Genomic DNA, 20,494 nt, shown 5'->3' on the forward strand with positions numbered 1-20,494 from the left:
TTTACAACATTGAAGGTCAACGCTTGGTTGGTTGCTGTGTGCCCATTGGAGGACCTTCTTGTTGCGTTGGTAGTGCGGGAAGTAAGGGGTTATGTTTAGAACGACCCGGCCTGTTGGGCCACCAATATTTGACCAAACGCTCCCTCCTGGCTTCAGGTATCATATTTTGGGCAGAACCTTGTCCAATACCGACGACAGCCCATCCCCTCTGAAGTTAAAGCTCTCGACCTGAAGCTCTGTTTCCACGCGATCACTGTTCAATTCCAAGAACTGCATTGCCTGCGCTCTCCGTTTCTCCACCACCCCTCAGACTTCAACATCATAGCCCTCAGCAATCATGGCGTCGTCCACCAACACTCCCAGAATCGTCGAGTTGGCTGCTCAGATCAGCGCTTCTGTCAACGAATTTCAGAAGCGTCTGTCAGATCAGGGATTGCCATCTCCAACCTTTGACGAGGACGGCCCCCAGACCTTCCCCGAGGACATGTATAGTCTCCGCGCTCAGATCCTTGATGCGACTGCCGAGCTCAACGAAGTGCTCACAGAGCCTCTGATGCTGATTTTCAAGTTTGCTGCGGTAAGCCCTTCTACGCTGAAGCCAAGGCAATCAATCCATAGATCTGTAATTAAACCTTTGTCAGATCTCCAATACCATCAGTCTCGACACGGTCTGTCGGCTCGGCATTCTGGACATGGTGCCTGCCGGCGGCAAGGTCTCCTTCGCAGACGTTTCCAAGAAGACGGGCCTGCCCCACGCCGAGGTCAGGCGTGTGCTTAGGCACGCGATGGCCATGCGTGTCCTCCAGGAGCCGGAGCCCGAAATGGCGGCTCACACCAACGTCTCCAAGTTCATGAGCCTCCCGCACATCCAGGCATGGGCCAAGTTCGAAGGCAAAGATACATGGCCAGCCTGCGCCAGGGTGAGTGAATAGACAGCACATGTGTTGACCCGGCATGCTTATAATTATCACAGGTTGCGGACGCGTATGAGAAATGGCCAGCATCCGACGATATCACGGAAACTGTGAGTGCATAGAGGGTTTCTGCAGCCGGGCCATGAGCTAATCCTGTTATGTATAGGGCTTTGCTCTTGCCAACGGCGGAAAGTCGGTCTTTGAGGTCCTTCAAAGCGACCCTGAGCGAGCGATGCGCTTCGGAGCTGGCATGGGATCCATCGACCACGTTCCAGGCTGTGGCGACATGGTAGTGAAGAAGGCCTATGACTGGGCGTCTCTCGGAGACGCGTACATTGTGAACGTCGGAGGGTCCCGGGGTACAGTCGCCATGGACCTCGCCAAGCACTTCGACAAGACGAAGTTCCTGGTCCAAGACGGGCCGATGATGATCAAGGGAGCAGAGGTCCCCGAAGAGCTCAAGGGACGCGTCGACTTCATGGAACACGAGCTCTTCACGCCACAGACAGTCCAGGCCGATGTTTACTTCTTCCGCATGACCTTGCGCAACTGGAACGACAAGAACGCCATTAACCTTTTGAAGGCTCAGGTTCCTGCTCTGCGAAGCGGGGCAAAGCTCCTCATCCAGGACAAGTGCATGACCCCGCCAAACACTGTTCCGATCAGCGAAGAGCGGGTTCAGAGGTATGACGCCCCACTCTCTGAAGGCGTTGGCTTGACTGTCGCTGTCCAAAGACCTTAAAAACTGACCCGACGGGACTAATAATAGGGCGATTGACATGAGTTTGAAGACCTTCTTCAACAGCCGTGATCGATATCTGGACGACTGGAAGGCTTTACTAGCAGCAGCCGATGAAAGATTCGTTCTTCACAAGGTGGTTCAAGTCGAGGGATCACATCTCTCGATGCTAGAGGTCCACTGGGACGTGCCTTCCGCCCAGGCTTAAAGGAGTGGCCGCCAAACTTAGGCATCATATTAGGCTGAACTACCTCGGTCATTTTGATTAGGGTCTACCATCCGGTGCCAGAGTAGTCGTCCTTTTAGGCGTCGTGCTACAGAAGGTGGGCGGTTCGGCTTAGGTTGTGACTTTAAGGAGAAGATGGGTGGACTTGGACGTTGCAGACTTATTACTGCGGCTGCACACATTCTTTTCAGAACACTCCTTTGATTCGAGTCATTATATCGATGCTGTGTTGCTTGCAATGCCCTTGGCTCGTCGAGTACTGTAAAGATCATGCATTTTGGCTTACAAGTGTCAAATCTACGGCCATCATCACTCACCATGACGTGGATCAATAGAAACGCATTATGGGAAATTTTCCAATATTCAGTTTTTCCTCCATGTAGCTATCTCCAGAACCATCGGAAAAGTTCCAGCGGCATGGTCTCCTTCTCCCGTTGCTCAGATGGCAATCATATCAACTTGGCATGATCGGGCGCTATGGCTTGCGGCACATCCAATTGCACGCTCTAGTAGGCTCTTCACGTCGAAGACGTATTTGTTGTCCAGTAACAGATATGATATCAATCGATTTCGGGCACAATCCACCGTATACCCTCGTCATCCTCCCGGCACAGTGCCACCTCACCATCCCCCAGCTCCTCCGACCCATCATCATCCCATGACACAACATTCTCAACCGACCCGTCTCGATTCTTCGGGTCACTTCCATCGTCCATCATACTCGCACTCTTGGTCCAGAGACGATGGCTCACGTCGTCGCCACCGCGTGCCCACATGATCTTTCGGACCCTGAAGGCGACGACGAAGGGGGTCGAGTACTCAAACCCAAACCCGCGTGTGCGCTGCTGACTGAGCTTGATAAGGGGTTGGACGTCGGCCAACTCCGACGTTAAACCCAACGTCGCCTCCGCTAGGCTTCCCTTCTCGCTTTTCAGGCTCGCCCCGCGCGCGATCTTCAGTCCCGTTACCATATACACTGACGTTGACTTCCTACCCCCTCGAAAGGGTCCGCTTCGTTCAGTCGCCGCCTGAAGGTACGTTCTCACGCCCGGTAGTTTAACGGTCTGACGCACCAAGTTGTCGGTGGCGAGTATCTCGTGTGTCTCGAGTGTGTCGACAAGGAGGACCTCGTCGGAGTGGCGCTCGAGTGCCACGCCGGCCTCGATACCCAGCGGCAGCCCGATGGTGCCCAAGAAACTGGCCCAGAGCCCTAGGCGACCGGCTAGCAGGTCCCTGCGCGTTGCGCTGAAACCCTGCTTGGCATCGACAGGCGTCTGGTTAGCTTCGGGGATCGCAATACGATTCAGTCGATTGAGAGCCACGAGTTCGGGGCCCAGGGGCTCAGTGATGATGTCGCCGAGATGCAGGGGACCGGTGGGAGGCGGTGAGATATTGAAATTGGGTGCGAAAATATAGGTTTTCGACATTGCTTTTCTTATCTACGGTGATACTTGTGAAACGAAATGGTGTTCGGGTCGTGAGCGAAATGGCGCTGGGTTGCTTTCGTAGGAATCAGGCTGAACAGATGATTGTTTGGTTGATGCAATAAGCGACACAATGGGATATATACCTCCAAGAAAGAGGCATCCGCTACTTCGACGAATCATTTATGTGGTAAGCAGGTTCGCCCTCCAATTGGTTGATCCAATCCCGATCGTGTTGCCACCAAATCCATCATGTCCTCCGTTTGTAAGGGTAACAGGGCATACATTGAAAACGACATTTACCTTTCAAGAGTATCGAAAATATGCTGTCGAGTGCATTTACGTTGAGATTGCTTGCTTTAAACTACTTCTGGTATAAAGCCGCCTTTATGGTTCCCAATAAGTCCCTGTCAGTCACTCCAGTCTTATCAGATTTCCAAAAGTGCCATGGGGCAATGTAGTGCAGCCCGTCGCACTCAGCTGACATCAGTTCTTGGAAGACTGTTCGGAGGCATGTGGCACTGCGCCACCTTTCGATTTCCTTGTTTGACACGTCACTACCATGCTCTTCTGCAACACGACCCAACCATTCAAGCCAGTTTGCCGCTGTGGCTGCTGCCACGGGCGAAGCATATGATGTTCCGGACTTGAAGACGGGCGGTTGACCCTGCCAGGAAAACTCGAGGCCCAATCCTAGTGTTCCGAACCGGTCATGCTCATCACGGAATGAGGGGTTGATAGACCCTCTGGCCCCATTTCCAGAAGTGGCGTGGATGCCTATAACCCTTAGATCGGATGCTGGAAATGTACGTCGTCGGTTTGCTCCATAGTTGGATGCCGCGGCCAACATGATGGCTTTTCCGTCTGCACGTTGTATAGCTTTCTCTACATCCGTATCTGGAGTAGACATTCCGAATGACATGTTGATGATATTGGCCTCAATGGAAAGAGCCCAGTCTATAGCCTGCGTTACCAGCAATGTCAGTAACCAGTGGCAAGGCAACGACAACAGCTCTAAACGGTGGGCAACACTACCATTACGTACCTTTGCTATAGGAGCTTTGTCCTCAAATGACATATCAGAGGATACTTTAGCGATGTATATGTCGGCATCGGGCGCCAATTTTAGGAGGAGACTGGCATTATATGTACCATGGCTGCATGTGTCGAGACCAGAGTCACCCATGAAGCTCTGGATATGCTTGATGGGATCGCGATCTTGGGCGGGTGACCCTTGCAGTTTCCGCTCGTCTTTTATGCCTCTGATTAATCCCATGATTGTTGAGTCTTCCTTGTCGATACCAGTGTCAATAAGGACGATGCGTATCCTGGGCTCGGCTCTCTGGGTGTTAGTCTTCGGATCCCGATAGTCTGATAAATACCGGTCGTATTCTTGGAAGAAACTTCTCGCTTGGATGGCATGCCTATAAGGTCAGAGGGTGGTATATGTTTATTAGTGTAAGTTGACTCACTCGCAATTCTGACTGTCTACGCCATCGAACATGATTGTAACCCGAGGCTTTTTGTGCTGTCGCGTTAAACAAGGCTCTGGGCCACTTGTGTATGATCTCTTTCTCGAAGCAGGTGGTTGAGACAAGGTGGTACTAAGCGACGTGGCCTCGATATCTGCCGAATACCAGATTCTGGGAACAGGGACTGTTCCGCGACCATGAAGTCGCAGCGTCCGAGGTATTCGTAGCCTCTCCGGTTGTGTCCAGTTCTCATATCTTTGCTGTAGTGGACGGACGACAGTAAAGTAGATAACTTTACGCATTCGTGCCACCGGATCGTCCGCCTTGTTACTATCTTTTTCGATCTTGAGTGAGTCGTCCAGTCCTAGAGCCCCTTCGACGGCTTGATAATAGAGCTCGCGGTCGCTATTTGCCGAACGTCTATTAAACAGAGCTTCCTCAAGCGCCTCTCTCATATCATCTCCTCTGGTTTCAAATTTGACACCTGTTTCGATCTCGAAGAGTAAGCAGGCGAATGATGAGAAAAACTCTTGGAGAGTCGTCAAGTCCAGTGCAGAGTAACGATGTGGGATATCCCGAGATAGTCTACAATTAATATATGGATATTGTATGTTCAGCACCTCGTTTTTAGGGATGTTGTATACGAAGTGGATGTTCTCGGCAGTCCAAGGGCTTTGGGTCCAGGAACCAGGGAAGAAATGTAACAGGCATCGGGCCAATGAAAGTGCCAACACAACCTTGAGTTCTATTTGAATACCGGGAGGACCTCGAGCGTTGACCTCACGAAGGTAGCCTTCTTCCAACAACTTCTCAAGGGGCATGGAAGGAAAGGCGTCTGGATATAACCGCGGGTTCGAGACTGTTTGCGAGTACCAAAGATGATTCTCACAGAACCATAAACTCGTCTGGGTCGATTGTTTGACATCGCCACAGAAGTTGGATATAAAGTTCAAATTCTTCGGGCGAAGCTCTCCTCTTTTTGAATTAGTATATCATCTCTCAATGCTCAGTAGGAGCTCAGCACACTTACTTGGATATTGCTGTATATGTACTTCCCCGCCAAATCTCTTTCTGACTGCAGCAGTTTATGAAGACGTCAAACACCGCAGGTTCATCAACTTCTTCTATTTTGTAGCCGTCTAGCTGGAACATGACTTGATGGGATTGTGGTTTGCAGGCATCGACGTTGTCTGCAAGCACACGGTATAGTTGTGATGACATCTTTTGAGCTTTCAAACTTTCCCAGTTCGATGGGTCGTGGTTTTGTGGTTGACATATCGGACGTCGCATGTCATGCTGCAAAGACTCCAAACATTTGTTGAGACAGTATGCGAGATAGGACCCCATCTCGTATTGCTCATTCGTGTTTGTGAGGGTTAGCCAGCGCGTGCAATGCATGGCTTCAGTCGTCCCATCATCTTGTCGCAACCCCGCTAGTATCTGCAGCTTTTTATATTGGTTGTTGGAGGTATTCGGAGGCTCATGTTGTAGTAGGGTCGTATCGTAGAGATTCGGGTACGCACGGTTTTGCTCTAAATGGTGGTCGACAATCTGGTTGCTAACTAGACTTTCCAAATGTTCCAATAGATCGCGCAGTGTCCGCATGCAGGAATCGAATTCTTGTACGTTGATCCGCTCCCGTGGTTTGTTGACGAATATGAAGGATAATTCCCACTTGAATGCATCGATCGCATTGTCAAATTTCGCTTCATCGTTCTCTTGGGGATGAGTGGTGGTAGTCCCAACTAATTTCCAAGGAATCCTATCTGCAAAGAGAGGCTTACAGGCTTCCAGCGTCCTCCATTCTGTAGATTTTATCAATCTATCTTTCAACTCACGTGTCCCGTAACGGCCCATGGTTGAGACAGGCGTGGTGGTCCTCGATGTACGGGAACATGTAGGCGCAGACTCAAGTCGTTCATGCTGACATTGCCATTAATGCTAAGCATGGTAACACGCCTATCTCGAATGCGTAGATATAGCCAATCAGGTATAAGCTGCGATATAAACCCCGCTCGTTCAAATGTGGCTGGCCATGTCTTACAACACGTGAGCTCATGGTAATCATTCGGAAAGCAGAACATGCATCAGCACTGGAGTTCAGAACACCAGCTTGACGGAACTATGGGTTCTGAAAATGGGGAGACGCAAATCTATGACGCTGCAATGGAGTGCCAAAGGTCGTTTGACGGACTCATGGCCCTGAACACCCCTACCACAACCAACGGGCACCAGTGTACAACTGTTCAAGATCATCAGCAACGCTTTTCCTTCTGGATCGGCATGACCGGTGCTCTAGCTGCACGAGAAGCCTCCCTCGATCGCCGCTTGATGCACGCATCGGATATTCGAGATCTAGTTTTGCAGATGCTTCGGATGCTCAGAAGAAACACAGAGCGATGTGAGTATTCCAGATACAATGACTGATTGTTGTTTAGTTTAAGCTCCGATGCTGATCCATCTTCAGGTATCATCTGCACACGTGACGACTTGAAGTCTTTGGCCTCGGTCTCCCCTGCTATGCAGGTCAGTCTCGACGGCATGAAAGAATCCTTAGATAGGCTAAAGCGCTTGGCAACCGCTATCAGAAACTTTTCAGCTTCCGATCTGGCATCAAAATTAAAGGCTTTCGCGCAAAAGAATCCCGAAGACAATGAGGAATTCGAAAGACTTACACGTCTTCACATTCAAGGCCTCCATCCGAAGATGCCGTCTTCCCTTACCGATCAGCTTGTCGCATCCATCTGTTATAGACGGCTGCGCCTCCTATATCAGAAGTATTACCAAAGAAAGCTCGACGTGGGACGAAAGGGAAAACAGGATGTTACTACTTGCCCACAGACACTCCAGCACCTTGCTGTCCCCCAGGCTGGTTTCGTCGAGCAATCGGCAGAGACCGACCACACTCAGAGGGATCAAGATTTCCCAAAGAAACCACTTCCTGCGGCGATTAACGATTCAATTATGAGCACGACAAATGTGTCCCAGGCGCAATCTGAGAATATTCGTCAGCACTTGACAGAGCCCCCTTCGAGCAGCGCCTTATCTTCCTCTAATATGCCATCTATTCACGAAGAGCTTCCTTGCCCTAAGCCGCCTTCGTTCCCGCAAGGCGCCGCCCAATTCCAGTGTACCTGGTGTTTTGAAGTTTTTCCAGTGTCAAAGCTGGACGATCTATATTGGTGGAGGTGAGTTGACGCATGGACTTCACAGCGTTGAAAGATGCCTGACGCTCACAAAACGCAGGAAGCACTTCGAAGAGGATATTGAGCCTTACGTGTGCATCTCAGAAGAATGCACAGAATCGCTTATTTACTTCTGTTCATTAGAAGATTGGTTATGCCATATGAAGCAGGCCCACACCAACCTTTGGACCCAGGAGATACACAAAACGACCAGATGGTTTTGTAATGTCAATCCAGGAGAGAAACTGGGGTTTACTGAACCAGAAGCTTTCAAGAATCATCTCTCTACAGCCCATCGCGATCAAGAATTCACCGCGTCCCAGGTTAACAGCAAAGTCAGACGAAACGTTGTTGTTTCTCACCGTCCGGCAAATGAGTGTCCAATCTGTGCTGAGATGATTAACACCAGTATGACCAGATGGGATAATGTTGGTGCGAAGGACTCTACACAAAACTACAACCAGAGGTCGTTTAGCCAACAGGCTCAACACGCATATTTCGAGGTCCCCGGTGTTCAGACTGAAGCAGAGGAAGAAATTGGTTTCGAGGATTCCGAAGACGAGTTCGTGGGCAACGTGGCCGACAGAATCGCACGCACCCATCTGCAAAACCATATTGCGGCACATATAAAAGATCTATCAGGGTTGTCCTTCCAGCTTATGGATGAAGGGTCCTCAGCAGACAGCATTGCTCGGTATGGCGCGACAAACATGCAGACCGTCGATCATTTCATCCCCATTCAAAGTCCCTCGTCACAATGGAATGACAGTGCCTATTCGTCCGTATCTGGTTCTGCACATCATTTTGCAGCGAATACAGCTAGGGGATCCAGGCGAGGGCAGCAGGATAGTGAAAGTGTCCAACCCATACTGAGAGCAGACGAAAAAAGGTTTGCCTGTCCTTTTTACATAAGGGAATTGCAGGAAGGCAGCCAAGAATGTTCTCAGTTATGTACTCTTGGATTCAGGCGGATAGGGGACGTGAGACAGCACATCTTTAGGAGACACAAGCAGAGCCCACATTGCCCAGTCTGTGGCTTGGAATTCATTTCCGTCAATGATCATGAGTTCAAGCAACATACGAATAGAATGTTATGTACGCCGACGGCCTTCCATCACAAGGGTTTCAACACCGACCAATGGGGCGAACTTTGCGCGAGATCCGCTGCTGCACCTCATTCTGTGCAGGGTGGTGACAGAGAAAGATGGTATCAAATTTGGGATATTCTGTTCCCAGGCACAGATCGTCCTTCGTCCATTTACACGAAAAGCGCGTTTCGTGTACAGCTCGACACTGCACTCCAGAAATACGAGGCAGAGTCACGAACTTGGGATTTTGTATACCAAATAATTCCGATGGGGACGCCGAACGTACATCCAGAGTACCGGCAAGGGTTGAAGGATATGTTGTCAGATCACATAATGCAGTTTGTAGCCTTCGCCGAAGACATGGTAGATACGACCAATAGTACATCTTAAGATCAGGAGTCTCGACTCCTTAATAGAAATGCCACCAAGTTCAAGGTTGGTAGCCTAGCTTTAATGAGCATGGCCATACACTAATGCTCACGTTAACGAAGTAGTCACGGCCCGCCGAATACTCTCCTCTAATCCCATTGGGTTTCCCCTGCCCATCCTAGCCAGCAACTCCATATACCATCCCCTCTCAACCGTACCCACGACCACAACCAATACAGAAGACTGCGCCAGTGCTCTTCTAGGTAGTTCGCGCCCCGGATCGATCCTCCGCATGACGTCGAGGACGTCATCGTAGCTAAACTCCTCGCCCAGCGCGACGATACGCCCCCCTTGTACATCCTTTCAAATCAGAGCCATGAGGTGCAGCAGCCCCAAGTCCTCGAGTTCGACGTGGCACTGAACGTCCAGCGCCTGTATGTCGGTGCTCGTCTCTGGGTCGTCCTGCCACGTACCCAGCAGCATGCCGTTCATGGGCGAGACGAGGCGCAGGTGGATGAAGGCACCGAGGCACGTCATGGGCACGAAGGTGTTGAGGACGGAGTCCTTCGGTTCTCCCTCGCGCATGAACAACCAGGAGGCGCGCTCGGCTTCGATCTTGCTCGCGTAGATGATGAGGGATTCCATGCTGACGGCGCTGCTGTCTTTCTCGGTCGTAGAAGGGGAATTGGCGTCCTGGTCGTGCGGCGGCGAAGACCAAGCCATACTAATGACGTCGTCGGACGCCCACGAGGACGGGGTGATGTGCACGGGCTCGTGGAGCCGAAGCAGCGTGACGGTCTAGGAGGTGAAGACGACGCGTCGGACGGTGGGGGTCTCGGCCGCGGCCTCGCGGACGGTGGTCAACGAAGTTCGAGTTACCGTTAGGGCTCTCCAGGGCTAGCCCCTCGTTCAAGTCTTTATCCATTACACAGAAAGTCGGTCAGCAGATAGACGAATGATGATGACATCCCTTGGGTGAGCAATCCCTTACTTGAGTGAGCACTCCAATGTACGTGTGGGAGAACTAAAATAGCAAGCCTCGCATTTGACGAACATATCACATTTCATTTCATGCAAACCTACATACTTAGATATCTAGGTGCCTCGTTGGAAAACCGCGCAGCTCCCGAAGGTAGACCGCAAGAGGTAATGTGTAAGACAGACGACCCGACAACTGACAACCCAATCTCCTTTCTTTCCCATATTGAACAATCGTCCCCATCATTATTCCATCGATCAAGATGTCAGATGTATACACAGACAATATGACTCGCCTGCCAAGCGAGGCCGTAAGGTGTGCCCGTCTCTCCCCCATCCGGCACTCTTTCCAATCGAGCCCCTAGTAACATAACAGGCCAGACTCAACGAGCAGTTCGATCTCATGACCGAGTAAGAGTGCACTGCGGAAGCCGTCCCTAGCATGTGACTGATGACCCGACGCAGAAACATCGGATACATCCTGCACTCCTCGATCGACCTCCCATCCACAGCACGGGTGGCTGATGTCGGGACTGGGACAGCGATGTTTCTGCTACGCCTCCAGCCCACGTATCCCGATGCCGTTTTGGAGGGGTTCGATATCTCTTCGGCCCTCTACCCGGCCCCCGGCACCCTGCCTCCCAATGTATCTCTGTCGGTGCGGGACATGAAGAAGCCTTTCCCGGCCGAAATGCACGGCAAGTTCGACTTGGTCCACGTCCGCATGGTCGTCGCGGCGATGCTGCCCAAGGAGTGGGAGCCTACGGTCCGGAATCTCACGCAGCTACTCAAGCCCGGCGGCTTCCTGCAATGGGAAGAATGCGATTTCGTCAACGCCGAATACCTGCAGATCAACCCGGGCTGTCCCGTCGAGAAGACGAGGGGTATAGCCGAACAATTCCGTACCGCCCTCTGGACCCGGTTCCAGAACGGATGGAACACCCTCCCGAGGCAGATGCAGGCAGCCGGTCTCGAGCCCGTCGTCACCGACGTGGTCGACTCCGATAGAGTACCCGGGACGCGAAAGAAGGTGACGGCAGGCATTCTCAATCTTTGTTTCACATGGGCACGTCTGATGGCCGAGCGAGGAGCGCCCGGGGCGATGTCTAGCGAGCAGCTAGACGTACTGGAAAAGGAGGTATCCGACGAGATCGAATCAGGCTGTTACTTCAAGTATCGCATTCATGTAGCTTGCGGTCGAAAGCCAAGCAGCTAAGGATGCGTTTTCCATGGGATAGAATGGTTCAGAAAAGCCTGGGCGCACTCCACTAGAAAGATAGGAATGAACATTTATAAGTGACCCTCCGACCTATGCCTCGTGATTGCGTGCCAGCACCTATATCTTCGGCTTCAAGTAGGAGATCACTCTCACTTGGAACCCGCGCGATCCTCCGCGTGCACGACCTCGAAGACATCCGAGCCGTAGCGTTCACGGAAGACGCCGGAAAGGCACCGCCCCCTTTTCGAGGTTGCGGACGATGGTTCGGACCCTCAGGCCCGCCCTGAGAAATTCGTTGACGACGGCCGAGCCGACGGAACCCGTGCTTCAAGTCCTGATCATATGACAAAACATCATTGCACCAAACAGCAAGGCCTCTCAAGACCGCACTCGCTATACCCGAGTATCTGCATGTGCATCCCCATCATTACTTACACCAGAACACGCGCGCCTCTGAGTACAACCAAGTTCGTCATGTTCTCCTTTGCCAGCCCGCTGAGTATTGAAATTGAGGGCGTATATACTAGATGAGATGAGAAAAGATGACCAAGAACCGGGAACCGCAGCTGCTGACTTACGGCTATGCGTGGTCAGATTGTGCCATGAGTGGTGTGGTAGTGAGACCACGATCCTACAGCGCAACCTGGTTGGTGGTGCCTGAGACATGGCGATCGCTGTCGGGTCAGGCTAGAACTTCCCCTCAACCTCACCATGCCAAAGACACCCCAAGTGATGTTGCCAAGTAATGATGATTGACGGAAATAACACAGATATAAAGGATCACCCACACTGGCCTAGCCAGAGAGCAAACATAGCTAGCACGGTAGATGGGACGAATCGTATAGTAATCTACTTTCATTCATTTTCATGACTATCGTGGGTTGGAAACTGTCTAAGATACAGTCGTTAAACACACCTCTCTCTCTCTACTAGATGGTACTCAGAAAGTCTCGCTTTATCTCTCTCCTCCTCTTCCTGCTCCCACAAATATGAACCACCCACTCGCTTGGTCTCTGGCCTGTTGTGTATATCAGAAGCTTTCGCGGACGCTTCTTTTTTGAAATATCCGAGAAAAGTCGCAACCGTATCCAACAGCATGAGAAGATCAGAAAATAGATTTAAAAAAAAAGATAAACAAAAACAGAAGGTAACGATGACGTGGTATCAACCCAATGGATCAAGCGGAAAGCCCTCGCAGGAGCAAACGGTGCTGGAGAATAGATCGATTAGGAAATATCCAAAAAGAAACAGTCGACGCCGAGAGGTGACAGCAGTGTACAGAGGGCAAATATTGCCAGTAAAGGGGTTATTTGGGGAGCGGTCATGCTGCGCCAACTGCTAGTGCTCCAAAAGTAAAGAAGTAGTCCCATGATTTTGGTTATTTGCAGGTAAAAGATGTGAACGGTTATATACAAGAAGGTTGAGCGGGTTTTTCTCAAGTCTTAGAGGGCAACCGATTTCTTGCGACGCTCAAAGATGCGCGAGAATCCGCTAGGCTTATCCTCGACTGCCGGCGAGGCGGATGCCAAGGTTGATGGTGGCGGTTCCGATTCTCGCAGGAACCGCGCCAAGTCGGATGTTCCGGATGCCCTCATGGCTGGGGATGGGTGGGCATCGCGAGGCTCATAGTGTTTCATCGGTACTCGGCCTGACGGTGCCCTGTTTTGAGGCATACCGTGTCCCATGGTATCGTTGATTTTTGCAGAGTTGCCGCCGCTCGGAGGCATGCTGGCCACGATGGGAGTATATCCGCGGCCGTTGCCGGTGGTAGTCGATGCTCTCGACTCACGGCCTGTCGGTGGCGGCGGCGTTCGATCGGCGGCTGAGGCGCTGCCGTTCCGGAGGCGGGCAATCAGATTGGTGGTGCTCTTTTTCTTGAGCACAGCGGGCTGCTTAGTATTAACGAAAGGTTGGGGAGGTGACGGGTCCGGCGGCGGGTCATAGTTGTTGAGGAAATCGATCAAGCTCTCCTCTTTCTTGGGCTTCGGTTTCGGTTTGGGCGCCTCCTCCTCCAACAGATCGTCCAAGTCTTCCTCATCACTGAAATCAATAGCGTACGGGTCCCGGACTCTGCGCTGCTTTCGCTTGGGTATCATGTCCTCCTCATCGAAGTTGTTCGAATAGCTCGTTGGCTTGTTAGCCTTGTTCAACAGCGCGCTCTGCGAGTTGATGGACGAGTTGACCGACGTCTCCGTCACGTTTGTCGAAGCTTGGCTGCTTCTGACGTCCGGAAGCGCGGCATCAACGGCCTTGCCTCCGGTAGCGCCAGACATTTGGAGTTGATCCGAGTCCATGGTATTGCGGAAGGGAGCAATGTTGCGGGGGATACGCGGGTTGGCACCGGTAGATGGGGGGCCTCTGCGGATAAAGTCGATAAGATCGGAACTCTCGTTGTTTGAGCTGACAGCGGCGTCACGCGCCTGAAGACGGGCTCTCGTAGAGGCCGTGCGTTTGGGCGGCGGCATAGCAGTGGGTATGGACGCGGGTACGGGACTGCTGATATCTCTTCGGTGGGGACCGGGATTAGCAACAGGCTTGTTGGCCTGGAAGTTCCCACGTTCACCAGGCGGGCCCGTTGAGCGTATAAACTCGGCGAAGTCTTGAATGGATTCACGTGGGATCCGGGCATCTCTAGCCTGAGGGGCGGGACCCATCCGGCCCTGGGTAGTCATCGAGACAGGCGGCGCTCGTGGCACCGGTCCACCAAGCTTCGCGTTGCCGTGCGACTCGGGAGGATGCGAACCTAGTCCCGTGGATTTGTTGAGGGACAAAGACCTCTTCACTGAGGAGGAACGGGATCGATCAGAGTGTCGGGTCTCATCGTTCTTACTCGACTTCCCCTTCGGTGCCTGGGATAATTCCATATCACGCATATTTTCGGGGGTAAGCGTGTACTGAATCGTCTCATCGTTCTGAAGCAATTCCTCGAAATTCTTTGCGACATCGTGTGCACGCTGGCTGGTGGATTCCTCGGAGCTACGGACGGCCTTGAACTTGTTCGAGTTGGTAGATGATGTAGGGGAGTCGCCCTGTTTGGGCCAAGCACGCTTCGGGGATTCCGGTGACGCACGGTGTGAAGTTGTGCGATCGACGGAAGAGTGTGCGTACGTAGGTCTGTTGGCGCTCTTCTCGGGCAATGTAGGCAAGGTAGGTGGCTTGGAGTAGGAGGACATTCTCGGGGGCAACTCGCTTCTCTGTGGTGCAGTGTCAATGTCCAGGTAAGCTCCGCTAGTAACAGACTGGTTCAAAATTGTGACCTTCGTCGAAGCCGCGCTAGGAGTGGAGGTAGGTGCTGAAGTAGGCGCTGAGGTATGAGCCTGTGTAGATGGGCCATAGCCATGAAGCGATGGGCTTGAAGTACGTCTGACATTCCTCTCTCGAGAACTCTCTCGAGAAGAGTACGCCGAAATGTCACCTCGAGGGTCAAAAGTCCCTTCCTCCGCAATGGGCGGGGTTGATACGCTTCCTTCCCTCGAAAGACTCATGGAGCGCGAGACTGAAGGATAGTCGAATTCGCCAGAGCCGTGTCTGCTCGATCGGACGCTCGGGCTTCGAGGACTGTGCACCTCGATCATGCGTACCGAGCTTAAGCTGTTTGACCGTCCCACGAGAATTGACGGAGGTCTGTTCGAGCCGGACTCCGAAACAGCTGGCGAACTACGACCACCTATTGACACCCGTGACGAGGTAAGGATTTGCGGTTCTTCGGTGAAGTCATCGAGTTCGTCGTCCTCCTCCTCCATAGGCGTAGGCATGGTCTGTGGTGCAGTGCCATGAGCGATAGCGGCAACACCAGCCAGAGCAGCGGAACCGACAGCAGCGGCGCCAGTTACCATCTTTGAGATCGGGCTAGTCGGGATCGCATTCGAAACCGCCTCGACGACGTTCCGAGCCTGGGATTGTTCTGGCTCCTCCTCGACTGCATCGGCCTCGGTGGAAAGCTTGCCATCTCGGTCGCCATTAGACTCAACCGCCTCGGGTTGCGCACCTGCAGGCATGCGCGTGATAATAGGTGAAGCATGGAGCGTAGGAACAGAGTTGGCACGCTTCCGACTCTTCGAGGTGGACGAAGTGGACTGAGAGGCGGCGGGCGTCGGCAGGTCATGCTTCCGGAGCGTAGAGAAAACCATCCAACTCTTGGGCCGTGGGCGCTGCAGGGGCTCGTCGTCGTCCAAGTCGCTGTCCTCTTCGTCACTATAGGATACAAGCCCAGGAACTTCAATCTCCGCAACATCATTGTTGCTCATTGGCAAGGGAACCGCTGAAGGGCGCACCTCCTTTGTCGGCTCATCGTTAGGCTTCGACTCGGCCGCCGGCTTCACATCCTGCGACTCGTCTATACTGACTTCTCTGGAGACCGGCAAAGTACCAACTGTGTCTGCGGCTATGCTACCATGACGGCTGTGGGTTGCGCTCCTGGTAAACGATCGCTGGGAGCTGAGCTCGGCAGGGGCTCTTATCCGCTTCTTCCAGGCCCGCCATAGCCTCCCCAGAGTTCTATCGAGAGCGACGCGCTCCATGTCGAGCTCCTCGACGACGATTCGGTCCGAGATGTCGCCTGGCATTCGTGTGCCATCTTTAAGCTCCTTCTCGTATTTGACTCGCAAGCGGTTGAAGGCGGCTTGCCCAGCAATAACCAGCACCTGCTCCCCCATGAACTCAAGAATGGACGTTAAGAAGATAGCCACTGCGGGAGATACGGCTTCGGAGAGCATGTCATCGCCGCTTTCGCCCCGGAAGTGTTCTTGTTCCATGTAATAATCTTCGTCCTCTTCTTCCATGTCTCCGAGGGATGAGTAGACCATGCATCGAAGCCGAGTGCGCTTCCAGGCCAGTTCGAGATCCCAATTGTGCGGTGCCTCGGCATCCGGGGAGTGTGCGAGGTCTTCTACCTCACCACCACCCAGGTACTCCCGAAGCTCCTCATCAGCCTGGTTTACCGCATCTCTCGCGAGCTTGGGCTTGAGGACTTCACTGACAGCCGGTCGCAGGGCTGAGAGAGATGTTGACCTCGCAACTGCGATAACATTGAACAGAAGCTGGTCAACAAAGTTGTTCGCAAGCTGCAGCGCGCCCGTCGCGACCAGGGCGGTTTCGCCGGAGGGTTCGATTCCAACTTGGTCGTACCATGTTTCCGAGTGGCTGTCGTGGTCGTTGGTCACAATTTGTGACGCGGCGGAAGCGGCAATGAAAGCCGCCTCAGGCGACACGGACTGTGGAGGTGACATCAGGCTGTGGGCGATGGTGGACGGTCGGTCGCTCGAGATGCTCTGCGTGCGGGAGCGGACATGACGCGGTGTTGTCGCAATGGCAGTTGTGGGAGAAGTTGCCGCCGACATGGCGTCGATATGAAGAGAAGTCATGGTTGATAGATAACCAAAAAACGGGCGCCCCTGACCAGCAGTCCGCCACTGCAGCTTGGCAAGCGGAGGTTTGCTTGCTCGAGGGCAGTTCGTGAAGGAGGGTATGTAATGTACCAAATCTTCCGTGTGGCTGGTTCCGTCCTATTAGCTTTCGCAATACTTGATTCTGTAAAAAAAAGTCCCCAAAGGCTGGAAGACTGGCAAGCCGCGAAAGCGGACAGGGCTGCAAAGAATAAGGAAAAAAAAACAGCTATTAGCGACTCGGCGAATGATTGATCTGGGCTGAAACACGGTCGACACGAAGAAACCGGGAATGCCTGGCAAAGAAGGGAAGAGTGCAACTATGCAAGAAGGGTAGATGCAGGACGGAGGTTGTTTTAGCAACCGCGAAGCTTTCATTCGAGTCATGCAATGATTAATACTCGAAATAGATAGGAGTTGATCGAGAGCTTTCTCTTCTCCTTCTCCCGGGCCTGGCTTGTTTTCCTTCTTCAGCTCCTGGCAGACGACAGGGTACACATCATACGTAGTATAAAAGTAGTTAGACGACGGCGCGCATACAATCTTGTAGTTATCCACTTGGTCCCCTGTTGCGAAATCCGATCCACTTGTCAGATGTTTCCTTCTGATCCGTGATCACTGTGAGAAATGAAGATGCGCGGGCCCTGCAAAGACGCGGAAAAAAAGAGTGGCATTGTGGATGGTTTTGGCCGGAGGATCATGGAGGGGCAAATGCACGCATCTTTCTCTCCCCTCCTCTTCTATCGTGCTTTGTTTCAATTGACCGGTGCTGTCCGACTTCAACACATTCACCCATCAACGGCGTGTGCGATGTGGGCTTTACGGCATGACCAGCATGGCGAGCCTGTGGAGACCGGCTGAGAGTTCGCCTCAGGAATGCAGCAAAGGGGGCCGTACTCCGGGATTTACAAGTCAAGTACCCGAAAACGCTCCTCCCCTCTCTCTCCCTCTCTCGCCTTTGCGCAAGGAATCAAATCAGAAGAAACGGGACCGGACGTACGTACCCTCGTGTGCGCTGGGTTGGGCGAGGCGGCCGCTCTCGTCGTGTAGGTAAAGCGACTGGGAGTCAGGTGTGTGTGTGCGTGTGTAATTATTGGGTGGTCTGGTGGCCTGGGTGGGAGCAAGCAAGTGGGTGGGCAAAGCTCGGGATTGCCAATATCGTTTCGTCCTGGTTTCGCCCGGCCGGTGTTCTGTTTGCGTGGAAAGAGAAAAAGAAGGAAGGGAAACACACCGAGTCGTCGAACCAAACCGGACCGAGCAAACGAAGCAAGGAGGGTTGAGGAAGGAAGGAAGATCCAAGTAGGCAGGTATGCAGTAGGCAATAGAAGGTGGTTCATCAGAGACCAACCATAGAGACATTCGGCAACAAACTGGACGGGCTAGACCTGCTGGAAGGTTGCAATGATGACTGGAGTTCGAGGCACAGCACACACACACACTCACACACAGGCTAACCTTAGCTTAATTCGAGTGTGGGTGGTTGCTGCTCGACCGGCAGCTACTGTACGTGTTCCAGTAGGGGCTGCAATATGGATAGCGAAGATTACTTTTAATTGCCTAGCGGGAACGACATGGTTTGGCTGCTGGGGCAATTGGGGAAAACCCCCCCTGGACAAGGGGTGTTAATGATGCCAGGGTAACATTGCAGGGCCATAGCTTCTCAGCAATGTTCTCATTACAGTTCGCTCACGATCCTCATTTCTTCGCCGACTGGCTCTGACAGCGGCAGTTAGAAGGCAGCCAGTTTGAAATCGAAATGGAATCTCTTCTTCTTTGTTTCGTATGACCGACTACGCAGAATATACCGAACTCGGGTGTTGTACCGGAGGCAGTGTGGATGGGTGCCCCGGCTGAGACCACGGGCTACGTCAAGGTAGGGATGAACAGAGCTGTGTGCTGTATTTAGAACACTTCCACACCATACCAAAGCATATATGGCGCCCTGTCCTCAACCAGCGCCAATCGAACCCGGGCATCGGCTTCGCATGTGTGTGTGTGTGTGTGGCTTCGGTTGCGTATGACACGCTGCACTGCTTACTACCACGTACAACGTAGATCCTTGGAAGTCGATTGCTCTCGCTGACGTTGGAACTTCGTTTGACTTGCTCATTGCCAATCGGGAGACATCTTTGCTTGCTAGCAACAACGCTGACATGCGTGGTGCGGGACCGATGCCCTCCTTTACTGCCACCGACGAAACGTCTTCAATGTTCTTCTTCCCCTTCGTCCCGAGAGAGGAAAGATTGCGGGTAGCACGCACCTTGCACAAACGTGATTGAGGAGGGTCTCTGCGAGATTTCAGTTCGAATGCATCGCGGCCGGTCTCCTCTATTTTCACTCTATTAGCTACGTCGCAGCAACCGTTACGAACCAAAAGGCAGACTTCCCGGGCGCGGGCGGCGCAAATCCCATTTGTTTGCATGCACACAATAGGCCGCTCCGGCTCCCTGTTTCGTTGCAAACGGACTTTCCAGATCTCAAAAGGTTGCACGATGGGACGGCGAACCCCTGGAGGCTGGTGGATATTCCCACAGACCATGGACACTAGGTGGGCCGCCGATGGTGGGTTGGGTGGGGCTTTGCGCGGTGGGAAAAGCTCATGGCCCCCTTGTCTGTCCCTCGTGAGCCTTTGAGGCTACACAGCGTCCCCACCGCGGTCCTTTACCGTTTTAGCAGTCTAGTGTGGTGAAAGGCACGCGAGAATCGAACCAGGGTTTAATCATCAATGAATCAAGCAACGTGGGGAATGCATACATTGTACATACAGTAGGAGCCTTCTTCGATGCTGTTATTAGTGTCTGCAATAATCGGGAGTGTGAGCATCATCCATTAGCTGTGACTGATTCGCGCAGCAAGATCCAAAGACGTCAAGGTCGCATTGGTGTCCTCTGGGAAGACCACTGCTAAAATAAAGGTTGCTATGGATGGATACATGCGTACACATGCGCTCACTCCGCACCGACGCCGTAAGATTAGATGCTGTAGGCCTGTTGATCTTCGAGATGTTAGTGCACACGTGTTCGGGGGTTTTCAAGGGAGGCTACCTACCGCGTACTTGCCTCGATTCGGACCAAGCAGCCTGTCCCAAAATGAATTAAGTAGGCGTGCACCCCTATCACTCCGGCAAAAGCATTGCCATTGCGAACCAGAGGGAATATATTGATACGTGTGTCCAACGGCAGCAACTTCAACCGGTAGTCGAGATTATCTATCAGAAAGAACAAATGTTGCCAACCCACCGTTCCATCCCATTCACTGACTGCCCGCACGCAACATTACGTAGCCGTAAGCACCATCGGCAATGGTTTACCTTTCTAGTAATACCGATCGTCCTGTAACATGCCCGCCAGCCAGAGTGATCCTTGGGGTCTAAAAATGAACATCACTCATCACCCATCTACATAATTGGACGTCACGACCGATCCGACAGCCTCCCTACCAACAACAGCGGTGAGGAAGCCTGCAGAGTCAAGTTGCCTGCGGCTGTTTGCCTGAT

General features: G+C 52.6%; 6 protein-coding genes across 6 annotated transcripts; 3 read left to right on the forward strand and 3 right to left on the reverse strand.

The window, feature by feature from the left end:
* Positions 1-337: 337 nt before the first annotated feature.
* Positions 338-1,861, forward strand: PG985_010904 (uncharacterized protein; the record flags this gene model as incomplete). The annotated part of the gene is made up of 5 exons (XM_066830671.1): positions 338-577; positions 642-920; positions 974-1,024; positions 1,081-1,598; positions 1,684-1,861. 5 exons carry the CDS (start codon positions 338-340, stop codon positions 1,859-1,861), a joined length of 1,266 nt encoding a protein of 421 aa, XP_066681353.1.
* Positions 1,862-2,439: 578 nt separating this feature from the next.
* PG985_010905 (uncharacterized protein) lies at positions 2,440-3,306 on the reverse strand (the record flags this gene model as incomplete). Its single annotated transcript, XM_066830672.1, has 1 exon — positions 2,440-3,306. The coding sequence occupies one exon, from the start codon at positions 3,304-3,306 to the stop codon at positions 2,440-2,442; it is 867 nt and encodes a 288-aa protein (XP_066681354.1).
* Positions 3,307-3,667: 361 nt separating this feature from the next.
* On the reverse strand, positions 3,668-6,632 carry PG985_010906 (peptidase S8/S53 domain-containing protein; the record flags this gene model as incomplete). The annotated part of the gene is made up of 5 exons (XM_066830673.1): positions 3,668-4,267; positions 4,349-4,727; positions 4,776-5,750; positions 5,806-6,541; positions 6,614-6,632. 5 exons carry the CDS (start codon positions 6,630-6,632, stop codon positions 3,668-3,670), a joined length of 2,709 nt encoding a protein of 902 aa, XP_066681355.1.
* A 225-nt stretch (positions 6,633-6,857) lies between these two features.
* On the forward strand, positions 6,858-10,302 carry PG985_010907 (uncharacterized protein; the record flags this gene model as incomplete). Its single annotated transcript, XM_066830674.1, has 6 exons — positions 6,858-7,176; positions 7,243-7,963; positions 8,022-8,738; positions 9,048-9,278; positions 9,465-9,483; positions 9,751-10,302. The coding sequence occupies 6 exons, from the start codon at positions 6,858-6,860 to the stop codon at positions 10,300-10,302; spliced, it is 2,559 nt and encodes an 852-aa protein (XP_066681356.1).
* A 356-nt stretch (positions 10,303-10,658) lies between these two features.
* PG985_010908 (uncharacterized protein) lies at positions 10,659-11,611 on the forward strand (the record flags this gene model as incomplete). The annotated part of the gene is made up of 3 exons (XM_066830675.1): positions 10,659-10,706; positions 10,772-10,806; positions 10,861-11,611. 3 exons carry the CDS (start codon positions 10,659-10,661, stop codon positions 11,609-11,611), a joined length of 834 nt encoding a protein of 277 aa, XP_066681357.1.
* A 1,445-nt stretch (positions 11,612-13,056) lies between these two features.
* PG985_010909 (uncharacterized protein) lies at positions 13,057-16,977 on the reverse strand (the record flags this gene model as incomplete). The annotated part of the gene is made up of 1 exon (XM_066830676.1): positions 13,057-16,977. One exon carries the CDS (start codon positions 16,975-16,977, stop codon positions 13,057-13,059), a length of 3,921 nt encoding a protein of 1,306 aa, XP_066681358.1.
* Positions 16,978-20,494: the final 3,517 nt, after the last annotated feature.

The sequence above is a fragment of the Apiospora marii genome, assembly GCF_038362585.1.
Source record: "Apiospora marii strain CBS 49790 chromosome Unknown utg000007l_segment0_segment0, whole genome shotgun sequence".
Taxonomy (NCBI): Eukaryota; Fungi; Ascomycota; class Sordariomycetes; order Amphisphaeriales; family Apiosporaceae; genus Apiospora; species Apiospora marii.